The sequence below is a fragment of the Mustela nivalis genome (assembly GCF_964662115.1).
Source record: "Mustela nivalis genome assembly, contig: HAP1_SCAFFOLD_1736, whole genome shotgun sequence".
In the NCBI taxonomy this organism is placed as follows: domain Eukaryota; kingdom Metazoa; phylum Chordata; class Mammalia; order Carnivora; family Mustelidae; genus Mustela; species Mustela nivalis.
The window spans coordinates 82,127-100,932 of record NW_028134928.1 but is presented as its reverse complement, the minus strand read 5'-3'; the positions used below and the strand labels follow the sequence as shown (position 1 = coordinate 100,932).

The window sequence follows — 18,806 nt, the reverse complement described above, 5'->3', positions numbered from 1 at the left end:
ACCAATACCCAGGATTTAGGAGCCTACCTGGTGCTTTGCCTGGAGCTCACTTCATAATAGCCTCCTTAGCTACTCCTCATTTTCTTTAAGACAGCTCATTAGGCAACTTCCAGTAAGACCTACTTTGACCACGATGTTTTAAATTGTAATCTGCCCTCTCCTACCACAAAACTTCCAGTCCTTTTCTGGCTCTATTTTTCTTGTTCACAGCACTTATCAGTAGTATTATATTGTTTGTAATACTGTAGTCTCCCCCTAAAATGTAAGCTCCATGAAGGCAGGATTTTTTTCTCTTTTGTTTACTGATATATACTCATCACTTAGAATAGTGTCTGACATATAGTGGGCCCTTGATAAATGTTTGTTGAATGAATGAATCCTAAAACCGAGTTTATTAGCAGAAAAAATTCTTTGTTTCTTCCATTCGAACAAATCATTCAAAATGAGAAAGTCATATTAAAAGTGAAAAGAAAAATCTCAGAATAGAATGTACTATGTAAATGTACTATGTAAACTCTGGGGGCACCTGCAGAAACATTTCAAATAATCCCTGAGCACTATTTCTGATAAATCCACAAATGAAAAGGATATAATGTTATATTGTTTACCATGTACTAAATTAAGTCAGTGTCAGGTAAATTTCATTGCATTTTCATGCAAATGGATTTACCTCCACTTTCAAGTATTTAAAAGATACTCTATGTAACACAGTCACAAAATAAAGGGACTAAAAGAGAGTGTTAAGGCAAAAAAAGAAATAGGAATTTATTTAAAATTTCTCTTGAATAAAAGACCCACTGAATACTGAAAATGGCTAATGCATAGGAGCTCACTATTTTCAATTGTAATATGTTTTATTTAACTCAGTACATCTATTATTTCAACATGCAACTAATACAAAAAGCTAATGAAATATTTTACGTTCTTTTCTGGGAGTGCTAAGTCTTCAAAATTCAGGAGCTCACTATTTTCAATTAAAAAAAAATGAATTTATATCTATCTTGATCCCCACATGTTTTTACCCCAAATGCCATTTCTGCTTTTAACCTACACAAGCTTTAAAGAAGGTCCCAGTATCTCAACACATTTACCTTGAATTCCAACAAATCCAAGCTCTTCAAACCACCTCACTGGGGAATTATTCAAATGGCTAGTGAGCCAATGAAAAGATGCTCAAGATTGACGATAATCAGGATAATGCAAACTAAAACCACAACGACATTCCATTTTGCACCTAAAGGCTATTACTATGTTAAAAGATCAACAATATCAAAAATTGTCAAGAAATGCAGAGCAACTGGAACTTTCATACATTGACTGTGAGATGTATAAAATGATACACATATTAAAGATCAAACTCTAAAATTCAGTTGTAGCTTCCAACAATGAACAGAAGTCTGCTAGAATTCGGACCCTAACATAATTGGGTGCTCAACCATTTCAGAGTACTTCAGCTACAGCAAAAATTGCTGAAGTTCCAAACACAACTTCACTATTCAATTAATTTGTCATGTAAGCTATATTCACGGAAAACACACGCACTTCGATGGAATGCATGAGAGACAAGGGTAGTAGCTGGTACAAATGTTTCAATTAACAGCTGGTGAAGCACAAGGTCAGCTAGGGAACCCAACTCAAGTTTCTACCTGTGAAGCTAAGGAAGGAGGCAGCACTAGCCACCCCATTCCCAAGCCAGGGGCTCGGCCAGCTGAGAAGGTGCGAACAGAAATATATTCAGTGCAGACAACACTGGCTACCAAGGCCAAGGGAACTTGCCTTCATCCTGAAGCACCAAGTACAAGCTGACTTCATCCTTACACGTTTATTGTGGCAAACCCGATCACTAAGCAGATTTAGATTAATTCATGCTGATGCTAGAATGGTGAAAATGTAGGATGTTCAGGCAATTTTAGGGGTACATTTTAAGACACTGACAACCAATAAATATCTGAAGAAGCCACTTAAAATTATTAATTATACTTAATTGAATTTTATGGGCAAAAATGTATACAATGGTAATATCCTTCAATTTGGGGAAATTGCTGAAATGTTAGGACCTTTATGTCTATCCTTCTTGTTAACAAGTCTATAATATACTTAGATAACTATCCACATAGTTACCTATATATCTTAAACATTCACCTGCTAGATCATGGGTGGAAATAAAGGTAAAATCAAAAATTTAATTCCTTGGCTGTGTACTACATCAAACCAACACAGCAACATTGATTCACTAGCAGAGCAAAAGCTGATGAAAAGTGAAGAGCGTTGAAATGCAGAGCAATTCTTATCCTTGGGTAATCTCCTAATACAAGACTCACCCTTGGGGAAAACCTACCATCCCAGGACCACAGTTTGTCCCATCTGCCAGTGGCATGTGCTGAGTGCGACAGCCCTTGTGAACTCCTTCTGCACTCGTGCACCAGAGACGTCTGCATTGCTTCTGCACAGCAACAGAAAGCAGACAAGAGTAAAAGAACACTACGACCATGGAACTGATTTAGTGCAATGCACTGGTTTATACATTCACCTTACAGAATTCATGGTTTCCTGTCAGAGCTAGAAATAATTGGCAAAAAAAAAAAAAAAACAACTTTAGAGGTAAACTGACGACTAGAACATAAACACATAAAATGGCAATGTTTCATTTTTAAGACTTTTTAGATTTTCATTATACATTGAACAATGGGAGAGAGAAACTGGAGTGGAAATATTCACAGTTATGGGAGACATTTTTTCTCTTTGCAAGACATTTTTCTAAAGGACTTTTTGTTGTTAAATGTTATTCACAAGGAGTTTCCAAAAGCCTCTTTTGATACGATGATAGAATGTATGAATAATGTGCATAGAAATACTGTATAATGTACACTGGTTTCCTACTTTGTGAATATAATGCATACTTTCAACTTTTGAACAAAGGGTTCTCAAGTTTTCACAAGAAGCAAAATCCACAGAGGTTCACAGGAGCTATACCCAAGATAATTCTCTTCTTCTTTCTGAATTTAAATTCAAAGTTTATTTAGTGTGTAAGTCAGGTAAAAAAAGAAATGTATCTTTAACAAAAAAATTAAGTTAAATCTTCCCTCCTCCATACTGGATATTTAAGAGCCTAGTAACATTTTTTATTGTAAGTTTAAGATTTTAAAAACACTATTACTATGTGGAATGTGCTTTGCCTATCTCTGCACTCACTTTTTTGTTACATTCATTCATTCATTCATTCAGTGAGCATTTAGTTTGTGACACCTAGTTTGTGGCAGATCCTGAATTAAACCCTGGGGATACATATTTCAATGAGCGAATGAGGCTGCACTCCTGGTCCAATGATCTCATGACCTAGGAGTGTCTCTAACTTATGAAAAATCCTCAAAGTTATAAAGTAATAAGAGCTTAGTAATAACAGGCCCTAACTTTCATTTCTACAGATTCAAATCTATGTAAATTAAAATGTAGCATACTCTATTAGGTTTCTGGGGCCTTTAATATAACTCATTATCAAGACACTTAAATTTTCTCTCCCCACCCCCAAAATAGTTATTTGAGTATATTTGAATATAAATATTTAAATGCCTTTAATTTTCAATAAACTCTTGGTGTCTATTTTTTAAATGAGAATACTTCACCCAGGATTTTGTGAGGGTTAATAAAGATAATTTTTAAGTACCTAACACAGTACATGGCATATAATAAGACTAGATAAATTTTAGTTTCCCCTTTTTTAACCCCTTTCTGGCAAAGAGCAAATTTCTCTAAGACTTACAAACTCCCAAGATACATTTAGCTCACCTTCTGTTCAAGAGAATAAATGCACATTTTTGAAATATATTCTATCTGGAACTTCAGAGTTTTCAAAAAAAAAAAAAAAAAAAAAAAGGGACAATTTTTCTTACCAAGTAGGGACATACTTGTGATCCAGGACCAAACATAAGTTCACATTGCTTGTTTACATCATATATTAATCCAGGAAGTTGTGAAGACAGATCATATATTCTTCCATTTGGTTTGTCAAGAAGGCATTCCCCATGACCAGTACTGTACCAAGGACCGAAAAGTATTGTGAATATATGTGGATGTAAGGTTCTTTATCACATTTACAGTGTCCTACACTTTCAAAAGGAGTATCCCTGTTTTTTTCATAATTTAGAAACCAGTTCTTATCAAAGTCAGGAAGAAAAACCTCGCAATTCACAAAGGACTTTTAAGGTGTTTGTTCTCATTTGAGCCCCACAACTGTTTTGATGATACAATTCTTTAAAAGAACAATGACAAATTCATCATAATGTAATTTATGAATCACTCTACACTTTTGATCTATTTTGTTGCCCAATAGTAATGCCTTCTATTTAATGCTCAAATTGTCAAGATGCTAAAAAAACGGTTTTCATTTGAGAAAGTACACTATGAGTTCTAAACAACTAAACAAAGGAATTTCAGCAAGAGTTACGTTGTCTCCACTTTAAAGAGGTAGAGGTAGAGTTTACATTTTGGTTCTTCTGCTTCCCAGGATGTATATTAAACTTAACTTCTCTGAGCCTGAGTCTCCTTATCTATATTAACAGTGATACTATTCACCTTGCACGTTTCTATTAGAGTATTTGTATAAAGGACATAGAAAAGTGGTAAATAGCAGAGGAAATGTGTATTACTCCTAGTTTGTAATGCAGTAGCTAGTGTACGGAAACTGAAAATGTTCAACCATTCCAATTGGTTTAAAAAGAGAAAAACCTGTTCCAAAAAAGTAAGAACAATTTGTAGCACTGTCATAATTTTAAAATTTAGAAATTTTTACTGGCTACACAGATATTAAGTTTTGACCAAAAATTAACATATAAACTTAAAAGAACCCTAACATGTATTTTTTAAAATTACCATTGGAAAGAGTCCTATTAACCCCTTTCAAATATAAGCACATCCACTGATACTGTTAATCAGTATCACAGTTAGCCACTGAACAAAACTATATGCAGTCATGTGTAGATCAACAACTGTGTATTATGCTTTTATATCAATGCCCCATACAAGGATAAGTAATCACTGATCATTTGGGGATGTATTTATGAATCTATATTCCAAACCATGGTTTCATTCATTCCCACAGTTCTCATAAGGAGAGGTAACTATAAACTGTCTAGATTGGAGATTATAAGATGCAAAAGAAATAAGTATTACATTAATACCAAAAAAAAAAAAAAATCCTCAGAAAGAGCTTGGCCTTGCCTTTTGGCAACTTTCAGTAATAAGGACAGAAATCCCCTTTAAGTAAAAGTGGGAAGTAAAGAAACCTGGTACGAGATGGAGAGATGAGGCAAGAAAAATCTGGATCTACCTTCCTTCTTCAGACCTAAGAAAATCCTCCAAAAGACTATATAAACATATAGACTCCACATCTCACCGGCTGTACAGAGCTTTTTGGAATGTGCATAGTTTGACTTCAGCTATTATCTGTCCTTTAAAGACACCTCAATCATGAGCTACTCAAACTCCTCTTGATATATTATCCAGTATCTTCTGAAAAAATGCAAACATACACAAGGAAGCTGTGAATCTCAATAGGGCGCCCCTCAGAAAGGAGTGATCCTAACAGAGTGCCTAAACTGGGGGGGGGGGGGGGAGAGAAAAAGAAAAAGAGAAAGAAAGGAAGGAAGGAAAGAAGGAAGGAAGGAAGAGAAAAGAAAAAAGACAGCTAGCTCTGACCTGCCCCACTCCTAAAATACTTTACAAGTGAAACATGTAAACACGTATATAGAACTCTTTCCTTGTTCTTAAAAATGCATTTGTACCAAGTACACTTAAATTTAAACAGAAAAACTAAACAGAAATGGAACCACTTTAAAAGAACATATAAATTCAAATTCTATAGTCTAATAAATGTCCCATTGTTTAACTACAATAATATAATTTCAGACTTACTCTAGGAATTCAGTGATATATTTCTGACTACATTTTGACCAGGTCCAAGGACTTGTGTGGTAATTTAAAGTTGGAGCCATTACATGATATTGATGTTTAATTCCAGTTTCCTTACATTTAAAACTATCATCATGTGGAACGTTAAATCTAAAAATAAAAAAAAACACTTAAAGAATATGAAAATATGAATATATTAGTAATAGATCTCTTATTCCTATAAAGTAAAATACAGATAAATCCAATCACATCAAAATGTATACTCTTGATCCCTCCCATAAAGCATTATAAAACAGAGATTATCTTCATGTTTAGAAGCACATGATCTGAGAAACAGTCGATTATAACGTTGATCAGTAGCACAGTCTGCTGATTTGGTATGTGAGTCCAAACAACCAAAATATGTGGAGTCTGGCTCACCTCATCATGATACAGATACAGCGTTCACATAAACACTTGCAGGTTTCAGCATGCGTATCCTAAGAGATGTGTGTAGGTAGATTACATAAAATTGATACCACACTAGTTTGTGGATCACAGACAATTTACTACAGTATCAAAACTTCTTTAATCCCTACTTCCTTATCATTCTATAGTATCCATCTGTTTTACATGAAACAGCCTCAGGACTGTTTCTGGTCTATACTCAGTAAGTGATTATTGATTGAACTGGAATAACAAAAACGTTCCTAAAGGGCAACCAAATCTTCCTAAGAGCCATGCTATTAAATAATCAGCTGGAGAGCAGCACAGCCTATGCATTCTTTTGAGGACCTAAGTATGAACTTGTATTTAGAAGGAATGCCGAAACCACCTAGCTCAGCTCTTTGTCTGCTGAGATGTGTACTTAAAGATCAGTCTTTTAATTAAACTACTTACCCATATTCTAAAGACACCTAAACAGTTTTTCAGGAAGAAAATAGATGGCTAAGATGGCAGTCTTTGCAAGAACAGTTTTCCATTATTTAGTAGCCTTGGAAACCAGTGCTTTCCAGATGTTGTACTAGGTATCTAGAGCCCTCAGGTAAGCTCCTGATTCTATTCTATTCCCATGTCAACAATTTGAGTGTGCCCCTTGCTGACAATCATGACACATAACCGTGCTCAAAGGGAACTGAAGATGCACTAGTTTCATAAAAATGATTTCCACTTGAAGTTATGCCTGCTGAATGCTCTTAATGAAGTAGGGCATGACCAGGAAAGAAAATATAGTCCAACTAACAGAGGAACTCTAGCTTCAATTCCTTATTAGCATATAAACAAGAAATCCCAGGGGTGCTGGGGGGTACACATATGGAATCCCTGTCAGAGGATGAGTTTGTAGGGGTTTCTAACTTTCCATGGGAGCTCTGAGGCTATCACAGGGAATCATGCCCTCCATTCTTAGAGCATAGAACCCCAGTAGAATTTTTAATAATGCAGGAACAGATAGAACCCCTCATTTTTACAAAAAACAAAAAAACCCAAAAATAAAAAAAAATTTAAAAAAAACAATCCAAACAACAACTATGAAGCTGGATAAATAACTTTAAAAAAATCTTTTAATGATTCAGAAATTCCCACATGCCACATTCTCTGCTGGGGCTCTGAGCTGTAAGAGCAAGAGGTGAGCTGGTATTACAAATATTACTGGGAGTTCCCCAGAACCAGAAGGCCCTGCGGGCCCTCCCATAAGATGGAAGAGGACAGTACCTGGTCATGTATGGGATAACAAGGGACAGAGGCCAGAAGAGCTTTTCATGTAATCCAATACAGTAAATGAAATAAAAGAATTCCCAAGTTCTAGTTCTTTGCTTAGTCTGTTCATCTGTGCAGCCTGTCTGACCTAACAGATCACAAAAGAGCCAGAGTTAGCATTTCAGGGATGAGAATTACACTAACAATATTTTTAAAGACATAAAGCTGCTAATTACTCAATTGAAGATGGAATTTTGGCATTCTGGGCAACGATTAAGAGAAAGCACATTACTGAGGCAGCAGAAGGTACTTACACATGCCCAAGCTCATGGGCTATGGTAAAGGCAGCACTGAGTCCATTTTCTTCACTAATAGAACAGCTCCGTAAAGGATCACACAGGGTACCTAATTCTGCTAAACCTGAAAAATTTCATGTTTTTATTTCAAAATGGGAAACATCAAATCATAAAGGACTAAATTTTTAAGATTTCTTTTATGTTGCGTTAGCCAGCATATTAGTTTCTGATGTCATGTTCAAGGATTCATTAGTTGTGTATGACACCCAGTGCTCATCACACGGGCCCTCCTTAATGCCCATCACCTCCTTACCCCCTCCCCCTACCCACCACCCTTCTTAACCCTCAATTTGTTTGACAGAGTCCAGAGTCTCTCATGGTTTGTCTCGCTCTCTGATTTCTTCCCCTTCAGTTTTCCCTTTGTTTCCCTTTGGTCCTCCATTTTATTCCTTATGTTCCACATATGAGTGAAACCATATGATAATTATCTTTCTCTGCTTGACTTATTTCACTTAGCATAATCCCCTCCAGTTCCATCCATGTCAGTGCAAGTGGTGGGTGTTCATCCTTTCTGATGGCTGAGTAATAGTCCATTGTATATATGGACCATATCTATAAAGAACTAAATTTTAAAGCATTTACTACTGGTGTTACTCCTTAGAAAGGGAGGCAGAGTTGGCTGTTAGTATCACAAATATCTTCTAAGGTGGAAGAAAAAAGAACAGAATGATTTTTCTGCAGTTGAAAACTTTTTACCAATTCTTGGATTCTTTTACTGAAGAAAACAACCCTAAATATGGGGTGAATAATTGTTTAAAAAAAGGAAGAGAAGAAAAGTATTTGTTATAGGAAGAATGAAATTTTAGGCAACATTAGTGTGGATACTAGAAAAGGAAATAAATGTTTAAATTGGTAACAGAATATAGAAGAAAAGTATAAATTAATGAATTTGCTTTAATAAAGTTTGAGGCAGTATACAATTACGCACCTATAATTGAGTGATTATATGCTAAGTGCATAGAATAGCACCTGGCATCTAATATATGTTAAATAAAATGACTGACATTTAAAGGCACCCAATAATTTTTTAAAACTAGAATTTAATTTTTTAATAATTTTTATTTTTTTATAAACATATAATGTATTATTAGCCGCGGGGGTATAGGTCTGTGAATCGCCAGGTTTACACACTTCACAGCACTCATCATAGCATATACCCTCACCAAGGTCCATAACCCCACCCCTCTCCCCACCGCCACCCTCGGTTTGTTTTGTGACATTAAGAGTCTCTTATGGTTTGTCTCCCTCCTGATCCATCTTGTTTCATTTATTCTTTTCCTACCCCCCAAACCGACCCCCCACGTTTCATCTCCACTTCCTCCTATCAGGGAGATCATATGATAAAGACACCCAATAATTTTGTCAATATTTTAGAAAATGTATCCTATTAAGATTTATTCACTTTTTAATATAAAGAATGTCATGTAATGTCATTGTGCTGCTGAAAGATAGAATATGAACTGACCAGACAGCAAAGATAAAAATTACAGCTGATAGAGTCCTTAAAAACAATCCAGAATAAGACTTTGAAAATAAATGTTCTTTACAACAATCCACTGTTCGTCAACTCAGCTGGCATTCATTTACCTTGATAGCATAGTTTTTATTAGTATTATCCTTCAGTATTTTCTTATAAATTATCTGTTCTCCTAGGACAATTCCTTTCATAAAAAGCAGAATTTTTCATATATAGCCAGTTGCTTACTAGAAAGTTCTTGGCATTTAGAAATTTCTTAATATAGAGCAGACCTGTATTAACTACTGTGCTTTAGCTCTATACTCCCCTGTATGCTTTCATTTGTAGAACTTAAAAGCCTGGACAATTTCCTAGCATTAAGGTAAATTTTCTAACAATGTTGCGCTTTAAAAAAATGTTGAACTGAGGAATCTAAAAATGCTGGAAAAGTTCAGACTAACAAGTTCAATCACCAACATTTTTTTATTCTAATAAATAAACAAACAAAAAAAAATCTGCTCTCTTTCTGAACCCACAGTCAAAGGGATGGCTTGGGCAAAGGTCCCCCCAAAAAACATTTTCTTAGTTAGAGTCAAGGCCAAAATTGAGCAAGGAAAAAAATAAGATTATTAAACAGTATGCTGTCCCAAGTATGAAAGAATTATTATTTTCCTAAAGTATGAATTCCTACTTATATGTACAATTTTTTTAGTCAATTTTGGTCAATTTTATATTTCTCTGTTAGTAGAACTTAAACTAAACACATTTTTCTTAAATATCTTGCTATTCCTATGCCTTCTTTAATATTTTTAATCTGTTAAATGGCTCAATTCCCAAATATTTATTTTCAGGATCACATAGATATTTAAAAAAAAATATTGACTATTATCACACAAACTTTATGTTTCATGCTTACAGATGAATATATTCTAAGCTAAATGTTTTAATCACATAACAGATCCATGGAAATATGTATTATATATGATTAGAGGCCCAACTCAAAAACGCCCCAAAACAGGCAAGAACAACAAATCGAGTGAATATATAACTTTAGGGCACCAGGCAACTAACTGATGGTTTGTGCCTAAATTCACTAAAGCTGATATTGGGTTCTATACAAGTGGTCGGTCAGAGAAGAATATAGCAGTATGGGCCCAAATCTGATACAGGTTCCCTATGTTTGGAAGTTCAAGAAACTTCAGAGAGTCACCCAATCTAGCCATTTTAAAGAATGAAAACCATTTTTCAACATATTTTGCAAAAAGGGTTCACAGATTGTGCAATGATATCTACAAGAGGTAATGCATAGCAAGATACCCAATAATTTCACCACAGATTTCAAAGGGAAAATAAAATATTAATACTTGTGGTAATGTAAGTTGTGTAGCCTTGGATAAATTATTTATTCTCACCTATGAAACTTAAAGTTGCTCTTACTTCATAGGTTTGTTGTGAAGATTAAATGAGTTAAATCACATAAAACCTTGCCATAGTGTAAGATACACAGTAAGCACTCAGGTAGATCAGCTATTATTATCATTACCCTAATGAATGATTACAGGGGTACCTGGGTGTCTCACTCTGTTAAGCGTCTGACTAACTTCAAAACGTTAAATTATTCATTAGCATTATATATTAATAGGTACATCAATACTATTAAAGATACAAATCTCAAAAGAAGACATACAAACAGCCAACAAATATAGGGAAAAAATGCTTTATATCACTAATCATCAGGGAAATGTACATCAATGCCACACTCCACACCTGTTAAAATCACTCTCATCAAAAAGAACAGAGATACGGGGCCCCTAGATGGTTCAGTCAGTTAAGCGCCTGACTGATTTTGGCTCAGGTCATGATCTCAGGGTTATGAGATCAAGTCCCATGTTGGACTCTGCTCTGGGCATGGAGCCTGCTTAAGATTCTCTCTCTCCCTTTGCTCCTCCCTCGCTCTCCCTTCCCAGAGTGGGGGATATGCTTTCAGGGAAGGAAGAACAAAGCTGGAGGTTTCATAATCCCAGATTTCAAACTATAATACAAAACCACAGTAATCAAAAAACTATGGCATTGGTGTGCATGCGCACGCACACACACACACACACACACACACACACACACACACAAAAGACATGTAAATCAATAGAACAGGACAGAGCCCAGAAATAAACCCACACTCTTATGGGCAATGCATAAGGAGGCAAGAATATGAAATGGGGAAAAGATAGTATCTTCAGTAAATGGTGCTAAGAAAACCAGAAAGCTACATGTAAAAGAATGAAACTGGACCATGTCCTTACACTATACACAAAAATTCAAAAAGGATTAAAGACCTAAATATGAGATTTGAAAACCATAAAACTCCTAAGTGAAAACACAGGCAATAATCTCTTAAATATTGGCTTTAGCAACATCTTTATGGACATGTCTCCTGAGGCAAGGGAAACAAAAGCAAAAGTAAACTATTGGGGCTACACCAAAATAAAGCTTTTGCTCAGCAAGGGACTCACCATTAGTAAAATGAAAAGGCAACCTCCTGAATAAGATATTTGCAAATGATATATCCAACAGGAATTAATTGCAAAAATATATAAAGTAGTTAACTCAAAAAACAATACAATAAAAAAATGGGCAGATGACCTGAATAGACACTTTTACAAAGAAGACATAAAGATGACCAATAGATACATGAAAAATATGCTCACCATCACTAATCATCAGGGAAATGCAATTGAAAACCATAATGTAGTATCACCTCACACCTCAATCAAAATGGCTGGTATCAAAAATACAAGAAATGATAGGAGTTGGCGAGAATGTGAAGAAAAGGGAACACTCATGCCTGGGCTAGGTGGAGTAGGAAGATCCTGAGCTCATTTCCTCCCACAGACACATCAAGGCTGCAGCTACATGCAGAGGATCTCCCTAACAAACGAAGACTATTGGAACAGCAATTCCAAAGCCAAAGATATTAAGAAAAAGCCATATTAAGAAGAGTAGGAGGGGTACCAATACAGGCTTACTGGGAATGAAATTCCTAGGAAGGCAACCCATTAGCAGGAGGCATATCACACACAGGTATAGGACTCCTCCTTGAAGAGTGAGGGTTTTAAGCACTGCATCAGCCACTCCCTCCACCTTGAAGATGTGCACCAGGAAGATGAGCCTCCTTGTCTGCTTTGAAAATCAGCAGGACTTAACTCCAGGAGAGCTAAAGGGTGATAGAAAATGGAGACTCTGCTCTGAAAGGACCCCACGCAAACTCAATTACTCACTCTTAGACCCAACACAGAAGCAGCAGTTTGAAAAGCACCTGAGCCATACATGAAGGAAATTTTGTCTACCAACTTTAGAGCATGTGCCAAATGGGCAGGAATCTGTAGGAACTTTCTCCAGGAACAAAAGCTTTGGTGGGCAACATTTCATAGCCCTCCTTCAGTCTAGCTAGCCTGAACCTGGGAGGTACCAGCTCTGATACTCTCCATCTATCTTGCTGGCAACATCCATACCACATACACACACCCTCCCCCACATTTCACTGTGTACCTAATCCACTCACCCTGACAAGTACTCTCCCAAAGTGACTTCCATCCCACCACACCCAGTGGGCAGCCTTAAAGGTCCAGTGATCTTCCAAAGAGACCCCCATGCCAATGTAGGGTGCCAGCCCTTTCCAACAGCACACCTACAACAGTTGGAACAACTAACTGCACTGGGGTCTAACCATACTGACTCACACAATAAGTTCTTACTGGTTCTTACTTCTTACTAAGTTCTTACTTCTTCTTCTTCTTCTTCTTTTTTTTTTTTTTTTGGTTTGATAGCTGCATTTATTTCTCATTCCTCTCACACAGCAGCGCAACCTGCATTGTGACCCAGTGACTAGGTCTCCTTGTGGGTAGATACACTGAGATTAGAGAGGTCGACAGTAAGCCAGTGGTCGTCAGAGTCCTTGACCGCTCATGTGTCTGGTAGACAAGGCATTCGAATGTGTAGAGCTCGGCATCCGTCTGCTCAGAAGTATGTGCTTGGTCGGTAGATATCTTTGTTGGCAAGAAGTAGATTTCAGGAAAACTGCAGCACAGCTCACGAGGCAGCAAGTCTTCTAGAACTTTCTGTTCATGATTCCACCTTGCTCCCTCAATGAATAAACCAAAAATGTGCACTCCAACGTGTGTGCTGTCTGTTCCCTTAAAGGCTCTCCTGACGATGTTGAGTTTCTTTTGGATGATTATGGAGAACTCCTCGTCTTTGATGTCAGTGGCATCCGAGGCCACGTGGTGGGTAACGGTGAGGGTGTCTAGAGAGACTCCTTGGGACCGTCCATAGTCTTGAAGCACAGCAGTAAGAAAGGCTTGTGGAAAAAAGAAAGCTGGGAGCCAGTATTGTGCAGGAAATCCTTCAAAGAAATCACGGTGTTCCTTGTCAGGGTATCTGGGGGCTTGGGCAGATGATGGTGTGGAATGCTGCCAGGTTGTGATGAATTTCATATACCGATGATGTATCGCGGTGTAAGCCATTTTGGCCCAAGTATTGAAGAAATTCACTCGCTCGATGAGATCATTAACCCAGGAACTCAGTGCCTTACAGGACATGTAGCCATGTTTCTGCCACAGCGTAGGTACTCGCGTACTAAGGAAAGAGTTGTATATTTCCTCCAGTTCTTGGGTGAGAATGATCTCCCCTTTTATGGCAAGTTGAAGGTCTTTCAAAGATTTATGCACAACCAGTAAGAACTTATCAGTAGGAACAGCAACAGGTTCCTATAAGACAACCATACCAGGGGCCAACCCATCCACTGTGTGCCTATAGTCCCAAGCCATCAAGCTATAGGCCAGCCTCTTCCACTGGTGACCCCCAGCAGTTGTAGACTAGACAGTAGGGTGCATGCACTTTACACAAAGGACACCACCAGAGTACCTAGTTCTATTAACCAGGGGGACTATACTTTTGGGATGCACAGGATGCCTTCTACAAAGGGACAATACCTTTAACACCAGCAGATGCAGCTGATCTACCTAACACACAAACACAGAAAGTCAGACAAAATGAAGAGACAGAATATTATCCAAGCAAGAGAACAAGACAAAACCTCAGGAAAAGAACAAAATGAAATGGAGATAAGCAATCTACCAGATAAAGAGTTCAAAGTAATGGGGTACCAGACTTCAAAGTAGATGAACTCAGAACTTCAACAAAGAGATAAAAATATAAAAAGGAACCAGTCAAAACTGAAGAGTAACTAAAATGAAAAATACAGTAAAGGGATTCAACATATTAGAGGATGAAGAACAAATCAGCAATCTGGAAGACAGGGTAGTGAAAACCATCCAAGCTGAACAGCAAAAGAAAACAGAACTTAAAAACTGAGGATAGGTTAAGGGGCCTCTAAGAAAACATCAAGTGTATGAGTGCTTGCATTTTGGGGTCTCAGAAAGAGAAAGGGGCAGAAAACTTATTTGAAAGAAATAGCAGAAAACTTCCCTACCTGAGGAAGGAAACACATCCAGGTCCATGAAGCATGTAGCCTCAAACAAGATGAACCCAAAGAAGTCTACACACAAACACATACTAATTAAAATGTGTAAAGTTAAAGAATCTTATGAAGAACAAAAGAAAAACTACTTAACATACAAGGGGACATCCATTAAATTAACAGCTGACTTTTCAGCAAAAACTTTGCAGTCCAGAAGGGAATAGCATGATATAGTCAAAGCGCTGAATGAGAAGAAAAAATCTACAACCAAGAATAACCTATACCAAGGAAGGTTATCATTTAGAATTGAAGGAGAGATAAAGAGTTACCCAGAACAAAAAAAATTCCATCACCACTAAACTGACCTTACAAAGTAGTAGTGCAATCACTTATAAAGCTGCTCTGAAGGTTAAAATACAAAAGTTGTAAAATCAACTTGATCTATAGTTAAGGGATATACAAAATGAAAGATTAAAAAAATATGACCTCAAATACATAAAACATGGAGTGTGTGGGAGTAAAATGCAGTGAGTTTAGAATGTCCTTGAATTTAAGAAACCAACTTAAAATACTTAAAATATAGGTAAAACTTAAAATATATGTAGGGTGTTATATAGAAAACTCATAGTAACCATAAACCAAAAACGTATACTAGACAGACACACAAAATAGAGAAAGGAATCCAAGCATAACACTGAAAGTCATCAAATCACAGGTGAAGAGAGCAAGAAAGGAACAGAGAAGTACTACTACACGACTAAAAGAAGTTAACAAAATGGCAATAAGTACATACCTATCAAGAATTACCTTAAATGTAAATAGATTAAGTGCTCCAAAGACATTAGGTGACTGGTTAACAAATAAGACTATTTATTTGTTGCCTACAAAATACACTTCTGACCTAACAACAAATACAGACTGAAAGTGAGGAGATGTAAAAACATATTCCATGTAACTGAAAGTTGTGGGGGTGAGGGGCCTAGGGTAGCAATACTTATGAGACAAAATAGGCTTTAAGACAAGGTCTAACTGAATGGGAAGCCATCAGAGAGAAAGATAAACCATGAGAGATTCTTAAGTATAGGAAACAAACTGAGGGTTGCTGGAGGGGAGTTGGGTAGGGAACAGGGTAATTGGAGATAGACATTAGGAGAGGGCACATGAGGTGTGAGCACTGAATGTGTATATGCAACTGATAAATTATTGAGTACTACATCTGAAACTAATGACGTACTATAAATTGGTTAACTGAATTTAAGTAGAGCAAAGACTAATAAAAGACAAAAAAGAATATTATATAATGATAAAGAGGTTGTTCTAACAAAAGGATATAATATTTGTAAATATCTGGGCACCCAACATGGGAACATCTAATACATAATGCAAATATTAACAGATCTAGAGGGAGAAACTGATAGTAATTTGTTAATAGTAGACTTCAACACACTACTTACATCAATGGATTGATCAGACAAAAAACCAGTAAAAAAGCAGCTTTCAATGGCACATTAGACCAGATGGACCTAACAGATATACACAGAACATTACATACAAAACCAGAATATACATTCTTTTCAAGTGCACATGGTACATTCTACAGGATATGTCATATGCTAAGGCACAAAACAAGTCTTAACGAATTTAGGGAGCCTGAAATCATAATCAAGCATCTTTTCTCAGCATAATGGTATGAAGTACTGAACTAAATTACAAGAAAAAAATCTGGGAGAAAACATAAAAATGGGGGCACATGGGCAGCTCAGTCAGTTAAGTACCTGCTTTCAGCTCAGGTCCTGATCCCAGGGTCCTGAGCTTGAGTCCTAGGAACCTGCTTCTCCCTCTGCCTCTGCTTCTCTCACAGTCTTTCATGAATAAATAAATAAAATCTTTTAAAAACACAAACACATAAAAATGGAGGCTAATCAACACACTACTAACCAAACAAAACAATCAACAGGCCAAAGAAATAAAAATCAAAGTAAAAAAATACATGGAGAAAAATGAAAACACAATGGTCGAAATTCTTTGGGACATAGCAAAAGCAGTTCTAAAACAGAAGTTCATAGCAATTCAGACCTATCACCTTATGAAAAAAGAAAAAAAGTCAAACTATCCAATCTTATACCTAAAAAACTAGAAAAGAACAAAGCCCAAAGTTATAAGGTATAAAATAAAAATCAGACTAAAAATAAATGAAATAGAGACAGAAAAATAGGAAAGGTTAATGAAACCAAGAACTGGTTCTTTGAAAAGACAAATTTCATAAACCTTTAGCCAGACTTAGAAAGAAAGAGGACCAAATCAGAAATTCAAGAGAGGCTACAACCAATACCACAGATACACAAATGACTTGTAGAAACTACCACAAAAAGATTATAGGCCATAAGCTCCATAACCTACATGAAAGGTATAAATCCCTAGAAACAAACCCACCAAGACTGAATCAGGAAGAAATAGAAAATTTGAATAGACCAATTACCATGATTAAAATAAGTAATCAAAAAACTCCCAAACAGAAGACAGGACCAGATGGCTTCACAGATGAAATTTATCAAATAATTTAAAGTTAACACCTATCTTTTATCAAACTATTCTGAACAAATTGAAGAAGGAGGAACACTTCCAAGTACATTCTATGAGACCAAAATTACCCTAATATCAAAACCAAAGACACTACAAAAATAAATGACAGGCCAATATCCCTGATGAATATAGATAGAAAAATCCTCCACAAAATATTAGCAAACCAAATTTAACAATATATTAAAAAGGATCATTTACCACAAGTGGGATTTTTTTCCCAGAGATGTAAAGATGGATCAGTATCAACAAAACAATCTGATCTTAATAAAACAAAGGATAAAAACTAACTCGATACATGCAGAAAATCATTTGGCAAAACTCAATATGCACTGATGACAGAAACTCAATAAATGGATATACAGGGAATGTACTGCATTATGTTCAAATATGCCACATATGACAAATCCACAGCCAATGTTACATTTAATGGTGAAAAACTGAAAGGTTTTCCTGTAAGATCAGGAAGAAGACAAGGATGTCCACTTTTATTCAACACAGTACTAGAATTCCTAGCCACGGCACTCAGTCATTTCAAGAAATAAAAGGCATCCAAACTGTAAGGAAAAAAATAAAAGTGCCACTATTTGAAGATGGCATGGTGTTATACACAGAAAACCCTAAGGACTCCACCAAAAAGTATTAGACTAACTGAATTTGATAATGTTGTGGATACAAAATTAACATCTAGAAATCTACTGTGTTTCTATACACTAACAGAGTAGCAGAGAAGTTGAGAAAATGATCCCATCTATAATTGTAAGAAAAATAAAATACCTAGAAATACATTTAACCAAGAGGTGAAATTTAACAAGTAAACCTGTGTTTGAAAACTATAAAGCACCAATGAAACAAATTGAAGATGACACAAATGGAAACATATACTATGCTCATGATTCGACAAAATTAATATTGTTAAGATATCCATACTACCAAAAACAATCTATAGATTTGATGCAATGCCTATCAAAACATCAATATTTTTCATAGAACTAGAATAATCCTAAGATTTGTATGAAACCACAAAAGACCCCAAATAGCCAAAGCAGTCTTGAGGGGGGGGAAAAAAAAAGGGCAAGCTGAAGGTATCACACTCACAGATTTCAAACTCTACTCCAAAATTACAGTATTCAAAACAGTATGGTACTGGCACAAAAACAGACACATAGATCAATGGAACAGTAGAACTCTGAAGTAAACCCACACTTTTATGGCACATCTTTAACAAAATAAGGCAAGAATACATAACAGGGAAAGACAGTCTCTTCTATAAATGCTGTTGGGAAAACTGGTCAGCTACATGCAAAAGAATGAAACCGCACCACTTTCGCACACCATATATACAATCTCAAAA

At 36.2% G+C, this 18,806-nt stretch overlaps 1 protein-coding gene across 1 annotated transcript in view; it reads right to left on the bottom strand.

Annotated features, from left to right (window-relative positions):
• Positions 1-2,338: 2,338 nt before the first annotated feature.
• The window catches only part of LOC309858017 (A disintegrin and metalloproteinase with thrombospondin motifs 20-like), a gene marked incomplete at its 3' end in the record, with an annotated part of 73,877 nt that continues 57,409 nt past the window's right edge, over positions 2,339-18,806 (bottom strand). Inside the window, exons 8-11 of the mRNA XM_082750695.1 lie at positions 7,899-8,004; positions 5,911-6,057; positions 3,891-4,032; positions 2,339-2,443 (exon numbers count right to left, since the gene is read on the bottom strand). Coding sequence (XP_082606821.1) covers positions 2,339-2,443; positions 3,891-4,032; positions 5,911-6,057; positions 7,899-8,004 — 500 coding nt within the window. The remainder of the gene's footprint in view (positions 2,444-3,890; positions 4,033-5,910; positions 6,058-7,898; positions 8,005-18,806) is intronic.